This window comes from Euprymna scolopes, chromosome 21, assembly GCF_053919585.1.
Source record: "Euprymna scolopes isolate OS-2025 chromosome 21, ASM5391958v1, whole genome shotgun sequence".
Classification (NCBI taxonomy): domain Eukaryota; kingdom Metazoa; phylum Mollusca; class Cephalopoda; order Sepiida; family Sepiolidae; genus Euprymna; species Euprymna scolopes.
Window position 1 is genome coordinate 82,542,921 of NC_136502.1, and position 15,656 is coordinate 82,558,576.

The window sequence follows — 15,656 nt, forward strand, 5'->3', positions numbered from 1 at the left end:
CAACATAAATAAATAACCCCAAAATAGTTTTTTTTTAATTTGCGTTACAAATAAATAATCAATGCGACAATAAAACATATTGTTTTACTGTGTACGTTTTCAGTATCCCAATTGTTTTTTATCGCATTTAAATTAAGATATTTCAAAATTTGAATTTAAGTATTATGGTATCTGTGCACATTTACCTATAAGTATGGCAAACCACTTATAATTCAATGGCTGTAAGTTTTTTTCTTAAGAAATAAACTATTAAAAACAGAACGACCCATAGAAATCTATCTATATTCTTTTTTCATTTTAATATACTTTCATAGAAATGTTTCTGTTATGTCACAAAAAACTATTTTCTTTACGTCACAAGTGTCATGCTCATACATTAATTCCATAGCTAATATAACATACTGACCCAATAAATATTATAAATCAAAATTAGATAAATATTATAAAACGAAATTAGATAAATATTATAAAACGAAATTAGATAAATATTATAAAACGAAATTAGATAAATATTATAAAACAAAATTAGATGAATATAATAAAACAAAATTAGATAAATATTATAAAACAAAATTAGATAATTACTTTTGTTTTCCTTTTGAATGTCCTGAGTATTTACATGTAACGATTACATGAGACTTGTTTTGTTTATAATAAGAAAATTCTAGAAATGCCAGGTGCACTTACTAGTTTTTCATATATGTGTATCTTGGATGAACTTAAAATTAGCTGGATTTTCAAATTTTGAGGGAAGCCATTCCACTAACTGAACGCTGTCATGTTATTGAGGATTATTGAAACATGTCAAGCATTCCAAGGCAAATTGCTATTAATTAGATTTAGGGGCTAACAAATGTATATTTGACTGGCCAAATCTGGTCGCTCAATCTGAGAAGCATTTAATCTCTTATTGAGATAAATATTAATTGCTTTATTCATAGCTAACTAGAATACCTTTAATGTAATCATACACCCATAATAGCAATCACAGGTGACAGCGTTTTGCCAGACTGATAACTATAACTGACTAGCGGGGGTGCCCGGCGTTGCCCAAGTGTTTTGAAAAAATAAAAGTGTTAGTAGGTAGGCAGGCTCGAACTCGTGACACGAAGATGAAAAGAAAGTGAAAGATCTTACCGGTATGCTAAGGCGCCACAGGAAGTGAAAAAAGCATTCAAATTTGTCGATGTTAATCAAAAAGTTGACTTGCTAAGTGAATGAGTTCACGCATGCGCAGAAATGAACGTTGGCTGAAGGCCATTTCAGCTTTCTGCCGTTTCATTTATTTGTTTCTCCACGATGTTGGGGAAACCAAGCTCCCCGAAAAAGGGGGGAACTCTCAAATGAATAGCAATTGTCTGATATGAAGGGTTTTCCCCACATTGATCAAAGCTAATTGCTTTCAAGACGTTCCTGATAGGAAAGCCAGGTGGCCTACATCGCCTCGATTAGTTTCGCTTTTATATGAAAAAGACGAACAAACACGCAAAAGAACGGGATAGAGGTAATTTTATAAAAGTCGATCAAAATAAATGAGAGACAACGCCCTTTTGTAAATCGTAGATATTATAATCTAGGAAGTATAAGGAAAGTTCTAAAAAAATACTAACGTGGGTGAGAGCCCCCCCCCCCGAAAAAAGCCTTTCGTGGACATACAAAACGCGCACGCTACTTTTGCCTTTCTATATATAGATGACTATAAATGGAAAACAAAACAATATGAGATTGGCCTGTATAATAGGATATGAACATTAAAACCAAAGTACACATTTGGTATTGTTAATCACTAGTTTTTAGTGATGTGCTCATGCTAGTTTTCGAGTTTCACTTTAGGGTATTTTTATAATGGGAGAAGTATCTTTACGATGAACCGCAATCATAGAAATATTTTCAATGAGAAAGGTTTTTTAGGTTTATCATTAAACGTTGGAAAACGAGAGACATTGTCATACGGTGAACAAAACAAAATAATGAGTTTAGAAGGCATATAATCACAAAAGAGATATTTTATATGTGTTTAAAATGGAAGTTTACAGCAATAGGAGAACATAGAATGTTTGTGAATATTTTTAGAGTTCTTGTAAAACCAAGGGGGAATTCATTAGCTGAGACATTGAAGGAGTATGAATTGATTAATTAAGAGCCGTGAGTTTCAGGGGTCAGGAAAAATCGTAACCAAAAATGCTCATCTCAATTAAATAAATTGTATTTAATTGAAAGTTGTTTATAAGAGTCAATGTTCATTTGTTTTTATGTTAGTAAGATAGTTCAGTGATAAAGATTGGAAATATCTCAATGAATAAGGTTTATACAGATTTGCGAACCATGAGTGTGTGTGCCTGCATGTACGTTAGTGTGTGTGTGTGTGTGTGTGTGTGTGTGTGTGTGTGTGTGTGTGTGTGTGTGTGTGTGTGTGTGTGTGTGTGTGTGTGTGTGTGTGTGTTTGGAGAGAGATGTTGCAGAGGGAAGTGCTCACAGTGGGGCAACCAGTGACACCAATCCATAGACTCGGGTCAACTGGGTTCCACTGGTTAATTGAAGAAAATTTTGCCTTTTTAAAATATTTAAGTGGCTCCCTGAAAGACCACTTTAAATAAATTCATAAAGTTTTTTGATTAGTCCAAAATATAATTATTTGTTTTTATTCAAGATAGTGTATGCGCGGGCGACATGTGCACAAGTGTGTTTACGCATTTTGATTTTGTACATCGATGTGTAAGTATCGACTACTACACACAAAGAAAATAAAAAATGAATTTAAAAGTCAAATGATAACAGTCAGTATATATGCGTAGAAAAAAAATTTAAATCCCCATTCTGCTAGAACAACCTTAGGAGAATACAGACAGGGGCGTGTAGAGGTGTGTGGAACAAGGTGTCGATTCGGGCATCCAAAATGAGAGGGGGATATCCGATCATATTCGACCTATCTCCTTATATCTCACAATGTTTTGCAGTATTAGAACTGTTATTTGAGGAATACAATCAAGAAGTCTGAGCACCACCAGACCTCTACACGCCATGGGAAACCCACAAATAAGCAAAGATTTAGAACACAATTCAAACCTATCAATTTATTTTCGTATATCTTGCGGTTTATACATTTTATGCTTAATAGACAGAATCCAACATTATATCTATATAATATTATACTTGTTGTTACCTTGTGTTAGTCGGCACATTACACATGGCGAAAGGCCAAATATCACTCTTAAAGGCCTAGCTGCTTCATAAAGGGCCAAATTCACGAAATTTGGCTTTAAAATGGCCAGTCTGGCAATCCTGGAAAAGAATATGAGAATAACGTCCCTTTCATGTAGCCTTATTTTCGAATATCATTATAATATGTTATCAGTGCTGTAGTGGTGTGATAAAGGAACTCATAGCTATTTCGACATGCAGTGGTTCTTCAAAGAAAAAAGTCAGTAGAATATTGTATTAAAACAGGAGACATTCTAAAGAAGCAAGGCAGTCACCACTTATCAAGGCCCGGAAGCCACTCAGGGATAAGGGTTATTGCAAGTACAGTACGTTAGTGTGGACATTTATTGAAGTGTTTACTTGAGGTGGCAGTTCATTAGGAATTTGTTTACATTGGACTTGAAGACATCCAGGTTGTAGTCAGGTGGGAAGCAGGCAGATGGAACAGAGTTCCACAGGCATGCAGTTCTAAGATTATCTCTTACAATGTGATTTTATTATTTGTATTGAACTATGTAGCACAATGTTACTTTCTGAGTATTTATTAGTATTTATTAATTTATCTCATTTGTTTTAGTTCTATATTTAAAATATAATGAGCGCTATTTTCATAAAAAATATAACAAATTCATATTTGCTGTGTGTTATTGTTTTCTTGTTCAGAAAAAATATCAGCTTTATCGAAACATATTTGTTGACTAAATATATTTCTCATTCCATGGAATTTCCACAGGTCCAGCTAGTTTTAATTATTGTCCTAAAATATAACTGATAAGAGGTGGTTGACTACAGGAAAATTTTCTCCTTAAAAATCTTTTAATATACTGTGCAGTAGGCAAAGCACAATAAATAAACCACTGACCTCCTAATCCGATGATTGCAGGTTTAAGTCCTGTTAAAGTGAAACTAAGTATTTTGAATAGGCAGCCATGGAGAAGTGGGTGATCATGTGGACTGACGACCTGGGTGTGCTAAGTTCGAACCCAGTCTGTTCCATAGCTCCACTTTCATTTATGGATGTTTGTGATATCATGGTCGATCTGCGACCGTCAAAGAATGAAGTAAGAGAACAAATAAAGTAGGAAATAGATTTATCAATAAACAATGGATAGAAAGAGAGGTAAGGGTAGACTTAAATTCGGGTGTGACGAATGACGATAGCAAAAGGACTGAACAATAGATAGAGATGTATTTAGTTTTATGATGCTAGGGAGTATCATGGGGTGCGACAGCTTATGAGTTTTTAACAACAATAGAAACGATTTACGGATGAAAAAGGTCAGCTTACGATCGACCGACAACAGTGTGAGTCAGACTGTCAGAGCCGAGAGTTCAGTTGGACTTTGACTACCATTGGAAACAGATCGTGGCTTGGGCCAGGTCCGAAAAGCTTTAGCAGATCCAGATGAACTGAGTGGAACAAACGAACACAGCCTTGACAGGATGCAGATGTGAACCTTAGCATGTAGAAACACACCTTCGGAGTCCAATCGACATATATGCAAAGGATCAGTTTTTCTTGTTAAGTTTTGTTTTATTTTTCCACATGTGGATCCGTATGTCCCCATCGACGGTCGCCAGTGTGAAAAAGACGATGATGACATGGCCAGAAGGAGAACGATGAAAGATGGAGAACAAAGTCACGGCACACAACATTTGGGGTCGTCGGGTTGTCAAGAAGGGTAGCACATGGGGTCATATGTTTGCAACCCTCATGTGGTCTCGTCTATAATCTAGAAAGAATCGAGGAAACTAATGTCAACAAGAGAACCCAGCCTCGACAGGATGTAGATATGAACCTTAGCATGTAGAAACACACCCTCAGAGTCCAATCGACATATATGCAAAGGATCAGTGTTTTTCTTGTGTTATGTTTTGTTTTATTTTTCCACTTCTCTTTAGTCTAGAAAGAATGGAAAGCAATATCAACAAGAGAATCAAGTTGGGAAAAAGTTGTATCATACTGGTCGATATGAATTTACTTTGATTGGTTGTCATCAAAGAAATGCAAGTTCATGCACTAACGTTCTGGTGATAATTGAACATTCTTTTAATAAAGAATTTTGTTCAGATGAAAATTTGTCCTCGCATACGTAATTATTTAGCAAATTATAAGTAATGCTCAAGCTACGTATCATATCTATCTTCTGTTATACAAGTGTTCGTCCATCATAAAATTGACAGGAGAAATTATGCTTTGCAAATGTAAGCACTAATAGTCATATTCATATAAGATAACAGTGAAGCTAAAAGAGAAAATTTAAAAAACGTCTCAACTGGTAAGTTAAAAAAAAAAAGAAAACACGTATCAATTGGTATCGAAAGAGAAAATGGAAAAAAAAAGAAAAGGTCTCATGCTAAAAATAGAACTAAGTATTTCTTTGTAAATTCAGTTTTATATAGCAAGAGGAAGGAAGTTGTTGAACTTGTTATTTGCTTTCTCTCTACCTCTAATTTTTCCTACATGTGACACTGTGAGGAGCATGCTGGCGCAATATTAATAGATTGAGTTAGATTAATCATGGAATAATTAATTAACAGAAATTCAAGGTCCATGCACCTTTGGTGGTGCTGAGAGCATAAATTTTTATTTTTATGAGCGGTTAATTCAATAGGTTATATTGGTTTTATTTGAGTGACAATCAGGAACATCAATTTTAGATTGGAATGTGAAGATGAAAAAGGTAATTTTCAAATAGTAATTTTCAAATAGTAATTTTCAAATAGTAATTTTCAAATAGTAATTTTCAAATAGTAATTTACAAATAGTAATTTTCAAATAGTAATTTTCAAATAGTAATTTACAAATAGTAATTTTCAAATAGTAATTTTCAAATAGTAATTTACAAATAGTAATTTTCAAATAGTAATTTTCAAATAGTAATTTTCAAATAGTAATTTACAAACTGTATAAAAAACAAGCTACCCAAGCATACTGAAAGATTGAATTTGACAACTGAAGAAAATTAATTGCTCTGACTCAACCGAATTATTAGACAATTTTGTTTAAGACTTTGGCAAATTAAAAAGGTCATAAGAGTATCAGTTTGAAAGCTGTTATAAATTAGCGATAATATAACGATACATTTCAATCATAAATTGAAAAGTAAGAAAAACAAATTGCGCTTATGATTTGAAAAGTCAGGAAGGTATGTCTACTGTACATTTATGAGTATACTTAATTGTCAACAAATAGTAATGAGTGCTATTCTGGAAATACAACCCAGCCTATATACTGTGACTTAATTTAAGGTCTTTTTTTTTTTAGAGTCTCTCATTGTCTTACTTTAATAAAATTTGTGTTGTGTCTTAAGAGGAGGTGGTGGGGTCTTTTACCGTTCGTATATAATCTCTTATCTTTGAGAGAAATATCTGTATTTCTTCTATCAACTTATCCCCTATTTACCCGTATTTAAGCCATATTTATCAGGGTTGTGACCATCTAATTAAATTTTTTTTTTACATAGGCATAACCACTTATAAAAGCCCAGAGACCATTCGAGGATAAGGGTTAAGAGTGTACAGTAGTCAATTGGTCAATCGTTAGAAATGGAAATTCTGTAAATTTGTTAACTTAAGTGGAACGATTCATCAAGAACTTGTTTACGTTGGACTTGAAGACAACCATATTTTAGTCAGCTGGAAAGCAGGAAAACGGAAGACAATTCCGATGTCTCTTAGTGTGTGGATGTGTGAATTTTTCCTTAATATGACGTCATTTCACACGCGGGTCGGTATTTGCGTATAGCTAGCATATGCGCTCTGTTACAGATTTATCTAAGAGTCAAACAACTTACTCATGATACACAGGAGACTGGTTTGTTTGTACTGAGATGCAGAAGATCGATTTCCGGCATTTTCAAATACTGGTCAGCCTGACAAAGTTTTCTAAGATGATAGGAATCGTTTCTCCTTTAAACAACAATTGAACAGCTTTGCAAGAATATTGTAATGGATTTTTGTCTTGTCTTTATTAGGAGGTTATGCCTTATCAGGAGAGTTCTTATATAAGAGTGTGTGTGAGTGTCTTTAATGTCTCTTAGCGTGTGGAAGTGTGAATTACATATAACACGAATACATACAACAATACATGACGCAAAGACATAGCTGGCTCTGCTTAGCTGTGGAGGACTCTTCATCGATCATCTTGGGATTTGATTCTGCCAACCAAAGACAAACGCATGCTAAACGAACACAAGACGATGATTCTTGTTTTATATATTTTTTATTCCACTCCACAGGTATTATCTTAGACCTGTGATCTTGGCATGCGGACAAACGGTCGCCTCCTTTTTGAGAAGAACTTGATTCTTGCATTTTGTCTCTTTCGTGTCTAGCATTCAACCCAACTAAAATTAACTAAATTTCTCAAATCCCGAACCCCTGATACGTCAGATCCGGTCCCCCATCTACTTAGCTTCGGTGCAGTCGACCAGTCATTCAGTTTAACATATGTCACAACATTGACCTTTTAACCCTTCTGCACCTGCAGTGCTCGCTGAACTATCATTTCCCATGATTCAATTTTGTCATTCTGTCAGCTAGCGAAAGATAGATATTAAACAGATAGATAGATAAGCAGAGTCTGAATAATTATTTTCTGACCGGTGTTGCCCGGCGATCACATAACATTACTAATCATTAAAAAGCACAAAACAGAAAAGTCGTGCATTTGTTGGGCAATAATAACTTACTAAACAAACATAAAATTTCATACAATATGAGAATCATTAAACCTCTATCTATCTACTATTATATAAAAGGAACTCTGTGTGTGTGTGTGTGAGTGTGTGTGTGTGTGTGTGTGTGTGTTCCTTATGGACTCCAAAACGGCATGGACGATTTTTATGAGATTTCACAAAAATTTACTTTATATGTCTGCCAGTATTCTAAGATTGATTTTTTATCAGAATGTCTTTGATAAGTATCGATAATCAAAAAAGTCTGCCAGACGAAAGAACAGGCGATTTTGACCAAAGTTAACACCTTATACAGTCTAACATCATAAGTGCATTTGAGAAGTTTATTGCCACACAAGCAAAAAGGCCTGCATATACACCACAAGCAAAAACGCCTGGAATATGAAATCAACAGTGGATTCGGTTAGTGACTAGTTAGTTAATCATACTGCTCGCCTCAAGTAAAATTTCCCAATAAAAGAATAGACACTTGGAATAAGACTCAACCTAGTGGCTTAGATTTAGTGAAATAAAGGCTTATTGCCTCGTTAATTTTAATTAAGAAAATGCGATACAATTTGTGATTGGATAGTTACTCATACTCAATTAAAAGTTCTCGATAAAAGGACTGACATTTGGAAAGTTCAAAAAAAAAAAAAATAGTCGACCAGTTCAAAAGACAGACGGAATGAGAGTGGGACAAAATTCAGCAACTTGTCAAAAACAAAATTAAAAAGATGGATAAGAATTATTTCCAAATATCAACCTTCTCTAAATTTAGCATCAATCAAATTTTTCAAGTTGTCTTTTCCGATGGAGAAGCATAACATTACTTTTATTTTTTTTATTTTTACAATAATTTTTTTCCATGGTAAGTATTTCTTGATGTTTTTGTGTTGTTGACAGAACCAATCACTATCCCGAGTTTCCGAATAAGTTGGATCAACACCCAAAGTTTTACACATCTTTTAAACATTATGTAGATGTATGAAAATTAACAGAGTAACCAGTATGCATTGGACCACATTTGGTGCGGCGGGACCCAGGATAATACTTTGAGTGACCTCTATAGGAAATCAGACATTTCGTGCTGTGCCTAGAATACACCTATGAGTAACTTACATGGTTCATCAGACAACACACATATTCCATAACATAACTATTTATGAAGCAAGGATCAAACGATTTTAGTCATATACGAGGGGTGTGCAATAAGTAATGCTCTTGACTCACTTCCCATAGCAGTAGAGCAACGAAACTTGGCACAGTTATTAGTCTTTCTCTACATAGGAACCACCCAGACTTATGCATTTCTCTCATCGTTAGATGCAGCTCTGGAGACCATTTTTGTAGAACACCCCAGGTTGGTCCTCCAACCACGACGTGACTTCAGAAATCAAGGCTGCATCATCTGGGAAACGCTTTCCTTTCAAAAACAACTTCATGCCTGGGAAGAGGTGAAAGTCAGAGGGTGCAAGGTCAGGAGAGTAGATGGGGGAAAATTTCATAACCACACGCCCGTGCTTCTGATCTGGTGACATGCGAGTTGTGGACCGGAGCGTTGTCCTGCAGGAGGAGGGTACCTTTGCTGATCTTGCCCCGCCTCTTGATTTTGATAGCTTCCCTTAATTTCCTCAAAAGTGAAGCATAATAGGCTCCTGTAATTGTGGTACCCTTTGCCAGGAAATCTGTCATCATTACTCCGTCTTGGTCTCAGAAGACTGTGAGCATGATCTTGTCAGCGGAGGGCTGCATCCTTGCTTTCTTTGGAGGTGGTGAGTTCAAGTGCTTCCACTGCATTGACTGGGCTTTGGTCTCTGGATCATAGTAATGGACCCAGGTTTCATCCTGTGTAATCAGTCTTTTGAAAAACTTTGACTCATCTTCTTGGCACATCTCCAAATTGATCCTCGAGCATTCGATGCATTCTTGCTTCTGGAATGGTGTGAGCAACCTGGGAATCCATCTGGCAGACACCTTATGCATATGCAAATGGTCATGAATGATAATTTCCACAAACCCTATACAAATCTTGACATCTTGGGCTATTTGGCGAATAGTAATGCGCCAATCTTCCAAAATGGTAGCCTCAACTTGACGGACAGATGCCTCATCAATGGCAGAAGGGGTGAGACCAGGTCTGAGAGCTGTTTCCACAGACTTCCCGCCATGTTTGAATTCATGATGCCAGCGTTTTACAAGGTCATATGATGGGGCATTATCACCATAAGTTTCTTTCATTTCATCAAAAGTTTCCTGTGATGTACGTCCTTTCAAATACAAAAACCGGATCACTGCTCGACATTCAAAGGGCTCCATTTCATACCTGAATCAGTTCAAACACCTGTAAAACAGAAACCAAAATTAGTTCAGAGCTGTTATTTGTCCCATAACCCGTAGAGATATAAATTATTGCACATGCAAAATTTCAGCTAGATCAGACAACTGGAAGTGTGTCAGGGGCATTACTTATTGCACGCCCCTCGTATATGAAAAGTATTGCATAAGCAGAAACTATAGATTCTATTTTTGGTGGATAATCCGAACCTATCATTAAGGAATAATCTAAATATTAATTTACTTATCCGTACGTCGAGTGTCACAAAGAAACACATCATCATTGCAAACATTAATTAATGAGAAACGAATTCGCTCTCTTTATAATCGCTCTTTATCAGTTAAAATCATTAAAACCATTCCCTCTCCAAAAATTTTGAAAAAGAAAAAATATGGCTGTCTGTTTACGGTTTCAAATTGGTTATTTTATTTTGTGATTTAAAAAGAAATAATGTTGAGAGGAGATTAATATCTTTAAATCAAAATGTGACAAAGCGAATCAACATCTGTTCTTTTATAATTTATATAAAAAATTATTCAGAAAAAAACAAAACAAAACAAAGTGTTGCGTGTTGAATTTTAATTGAAAAAAAAATCTGAATTTTTTAAACCAATTCTTTTTTAACATTAAAAAGTTTCTAAAATAATTGCTAAAAAAATTGTTTAAAATTCGTGGTTATTTGTTTTATTGTATTTTTTATTCATTTTATTTATAATGTGTTTTAAGAATTTTCAACTACCGTGGAATTTACACGGGTTTTGCTAGTTTACATTATTATACAATTGGCTATCAAATTAAAATTTAACTAGTCAGTAAAGAGCTTAATTCTAGTAAACTTGCAAGATCGGATCTTGTCAAGAATCTGAGTTTGAAGGTTAAATGTTACTTTGGATTAGATGTCAGCATTTCTATGGAAGGTGGCCGATTGAGCTTCACACACACGCTTTCTCTCTCTCTCTCTCTCTCTCTCTCTCTCTCTCTCTCTCTCTCTCTCTCTCTCTCTCTCTCTCTAATTCCTCCTTTAAAAGAGCAAGAACTCATCGTCCTATCATAACTGCAAAAGACTATTTTTTCTTCCTCCGTGTACCTAATTTATCAAGAACAGAGTTTCTTTCCAAAAAATTCCCATTTAAGGAACACGTTGCCAATAGATTGATTTCACGGATGCACAAAGTATTGTTGCCACATCTTAGCTGGTGCATCTACCTCTAGTTTCTCCCTCGTAGACAGACTTCAAAAAATGTCTCCAAATCTAATAGGTCCCACAATGTCAACCAAGCTCTAACCTACCTGTTTTACAAGTACTTTAATGAAATGTGCTCTGGGGAACTCATAGCACTTGTGTCCAGTCGACATAAATACTGACAAGCAGCAGAATCCCACCTCTTCACTTTAGAGATCTCAAGATGTTAAAAAGCCTTCTATTCTAATTCTTCCCTCGAACTACTAGACTTCAGAATTCCCTCCCAGTTTCTTACTTCTCTAATTGTATTTATATGCAGAAATTTAATGTAATGTGAACAGACATCTCACTGCTCAACTCTCTACATAATGCCCCTGTAGAAATGGTTTCAAATAGTAGTCACTTATGTCCAAGTTGCAATATGCCATTTGGAGTGTATAAGAGTAAAAAAGCAGAAAATTAAAAGAATTTCCTGAGGTATACAATATGGTCATCTCTAACTTTGATGTCAATAAACACATGTCATAAATCTCATGAGTCGTTAAATTTTTATTCATTCCCTTCATTATTTTCAATCATTTTGTGATATTCATGACTAGGGCTATGAACAACAGCATATTCTTTTCATTGTTTTGATATTCGAGTGTGCATCCGTTGATATCTTATATGCTTTTATATAGAGTTATGTGGTTCTCGGTTGATTAACTGTGTCTGTGTATGATATATACTCAAGAGTAAAAACAATGAAAAGAATATGTTGTTGTCGTAGCCCTATTCATAATCATTCACCTGACAATCTGATTAAGCATTGATAAGTGTTGACTCATTTATAAATTAACCAGCCTAAGCGCCCGGCGTTGCCCAAATGTTTCGAGGTGTGTGTTGAGTAAAGAAAAAAAAGTGATATTAGGCAAGCAGACTCGAACCTGTACCGCGAAGGAGGAAAAGAACATGATAAAAAAAAGTGACGTCTTTGCTGTTGTGTCCATCGCCAAACTGGAAGTGGTGAAGGTTAAGGCTAGTCAATCGAAAAGAGGGGATGACTTTCGAAAATATCGGCAGAAAAGCGGCCCCTCCTTATAGAAAAGTGTCCAGTTAAGGATGAAGGAATTAATGTTTTTTACCAATCTTTCGATATTTGTCGTCCTAAAGGTGGAGCTTCAAAACTATACCGATTTCGTGAAAATCCGTTGCCTCTGTCGAAATTTTTAGGCAGATATACAAACATACAGGCGAGATTTATATTATAGACTAGCGGGGGGTACTCGGCATTGCCCGGGTGTTTGTAGGTGTGTGTATGGGAGGGAGTAAGTAATAACCCTGTTAAAAATGTAGGAAAAACCAAAACAAAACAAAAAATCAGAAAAAAAATGCAATCTTAAGATAAAAACGTGTGTGTAGAGGAAGGGTAAGAAAAAGCCCCGGTGTTTAGAGGTGTAAAAGAAAGAAAGAAAAAAAAAGTTTTGGTCGGAAGGTGGGCTTGAATCCGAAGCCTCGAGGCTAAGGCGGAAAAAAGCTGGACGCATTACGAGTACGCCAAAGAGACAAACAACTAAGTAGTGACAAAATGAAACGTTTAAAAAACCATCACGTTAAACTAACATGAACGTTTTCTAGGTCAAACATGCCGTCATGGTCGCAGTAGTCGTGGAAAAGGCAAAATGAGGGAAGGATTTTTTGCTACACCCTCCCTGTACAAAACTGATGATTTTAGGGTGAAGGAATTAATGTTTTGGACCAATTTTTCGATATCTGTCGGACGAAGGTTGGACCTTTAAAATGATACGTATGTGGTGAAAATCCGTTGCCCGTGTCGAAAGTTTTTGCGTGACATACAAACACACACACACATACACACAGATTTTTGGCTTTTATATATATAAATGAAAAACAACTCTTTATTATTTAACATTTAACAGATCCATTTATAATGCATATTTGCTTTCGATTTCATTATTAACCCTGCCTTCTCTGAGGGTCCAAAATTGCTAATGTCATTCGCACCCTCATTTCCACAAGCCGAACTGCATACTCTTCAGAATTGCTACCGTTATCTCACGTGAAAGCTACTTTTAAAGGAAAAGCGGCGACAATTAGTGCTATTGAGAATCACAAGTGAAGAGTCTATGGCTTTAGGCGCGTAGCATAGGTGATTCTTTATACAGTTTTTTTTTCTTTTTTTGTTTTTTTGTTTTTTTGAGAAAAATCTTATATATATCAAATGCCGTTCAACTGCCTTTCTTCATGGTGGAAATTCTTTTTTTTTTCTCTCTCTCTCAGACTTATTGTAACAAAACGCTATTGACTGATATTTCTTTAAGGTTTTTCCTTTCTTTCCTGCTTTTTATTTCCCCGTCTTGTTTTCGTCTGTGACCCAAACTCTACCGAAGCCAACACTGCCTCAATAGAACACAATATCTCTTGATTATTTAACTCCATTGTAACTATTTTATTGATACGCATTCTATTGCTTATACGTAAAAAAAATAGCCATTTTTTATATTCAAAGTAACTGCACAGACTATTTCATTACTATCATGTCAACATTTTTTTTTAATGACAAACGTAAAGCTTCTTAATTATTGGAAAGGCAGAATATGCTTACTGATCTTAGTTTTAAAAACGTTATACATAGGAGGAAAGCAATCAGCAGAAAAAGAGTTCCACCATCTTGCAGTTCTTGAAAAAAAAGCTACTGGAATAAGAAGCTGTATTATAATGAGTTATCATAACAGTGGATTAATGGGGACCACTAGACCAACGAATCAAACGAGCTGGAAAGAAAGAAGCAAGAAAGAGATCATAAAGTTCTGAAGGACTCATATCATAATAATATTTATAGAAAAGACCGAGACTTATGTAAATGTTAAGTTCTAAAAAACATTTTAAATTGCATAATCTTATTTCTGTGTTAACTAATATTGCAGGATTGAAGGTTTTAGAAGGAGTTAATGTCAAACTTATAATAATGCTAAGAATTGGAGGTAGATGCTTTAATCTCTAAAACATTAACAGTCTGTTGATGTAGGAAGACTTAATTAAAGAGTCACAGTTGGAGTTATGTATCTTGAAATTCAAATAGTCAGAATTTTGGGAATCCTAGGAATCAAAGTCGGATATTTTGAAATTCTAATAATCATATTTGGAATCCTAGGAGTCGAAGTCGGACATTTTGGAATCCTAGGACTCCAAGCCGGATATTTTTGAAATTTTAATGGTCAGATTTTTTTTTGGAATCGTACGAGTCCGAGTCATATATTTTTAAATTAAGGGTGAAGGAATTAATGTTTTTAACCAATCTTTCGATATTTGTCATCCTAAAGTCGAATATTTTGAAATTCTAATAGTATTTTTGGAATTCTAGGAGTCAATATCGATCTTTATACTTTCTGACTTTACAACTCTGATAAGAATATTGATTTTAATAAAATTATTATAACAAAAATGATAACGTTTTCTTTTTTATCTTTCAGATATGATTATGCTTCCATTGGATGACTTTGAGCCGGAGGAATTTTATTTTGGATCCTAGTATCAGCCATGCTAGTGTTTGTGCTACTGTCAGTCTTACACAGATGTATATGCATAGACCTTACCTACTACGTGCAGGAAGGATTAAGCCCGGGAACTTACCTGGGAAACATTGCATCAGACTCTCACTTACTAGACGCCGTACATCCGCAAGATCGAGAGCTGGTAACATTCAGCATCTTACAACAAGGTTTAGACGACAGCAACTTGAAGTTGTTCAAAGTGTCCAAAAAGTCAGGGAAATTTTACACGACCGCACGGCTTGACGCGGAGAAACTTTGCACTTACAATGCAGAATGTTACAGAATCGTGGACATTGCTGTGAAGAGAGCGGAGTCTTTTATGAAGATTCTGGAAATCAAAGTCGTCCTCCAAGATGTCAATGATCACAAGCCAGAATTTCCAAAAAAAGTAGTCAACCTAACATTCCTAGATGGCGACAGAAAAGGAATGATAAAATCTATTCCGAACGCCATTGATAGAGATGTTGGACTGCTGAATTCTCAGATCGACTATCAACTGATGAAGAAAGTAAATGAGCCCTTTAGTCTGGTCGTCTCGAAACGGATAGATGAAACCTCAATGCTTGGTATACAGTTGGAGAAAGATCTTGACAGAGAAGAGAAGGATCGTTACGTTATCCATGTGATTGCAAAAGATCGGGGAACTCCTCCAAAGCAAAGTGTTCTAGATGTCCTCATTTCTGTCACTGACGTCAACGATA

The 15,656-nt window shown here is 35.3% G+C and overlaps 1 protein-coding gene across 5 annotated transcripts in view; it reads left to right on the forward strand.

The window, feature by feature from the left end:
* Nucleotides 1-15,656, forward strand: part of LOC145242523 (protocadherin beta-4-like) — a 639,353-nt gene that overhangs the window by 239,792 nt on the left and 383,905 nt on the right. For all 5 annotated transcript variants that reach the window (XM_080105592.1, XM_080105596.1, XM_080105594.1 and 2 more), the window contains exon 2: nucleotides 14,875-15,656. This exon is cut by the window's right edge and continues 1,703 nt beyond it. In XM_080105592.1, the coding sequence (XP_079961718.1) occupies nucleotides 14,942-15,656 (715 nt within the window). In that variant the 5' untranslated portion in view covers nucleotides 14,875-14,941. The remainder of the gene's footprint in view (nucleotides 1-14,874) is intronic.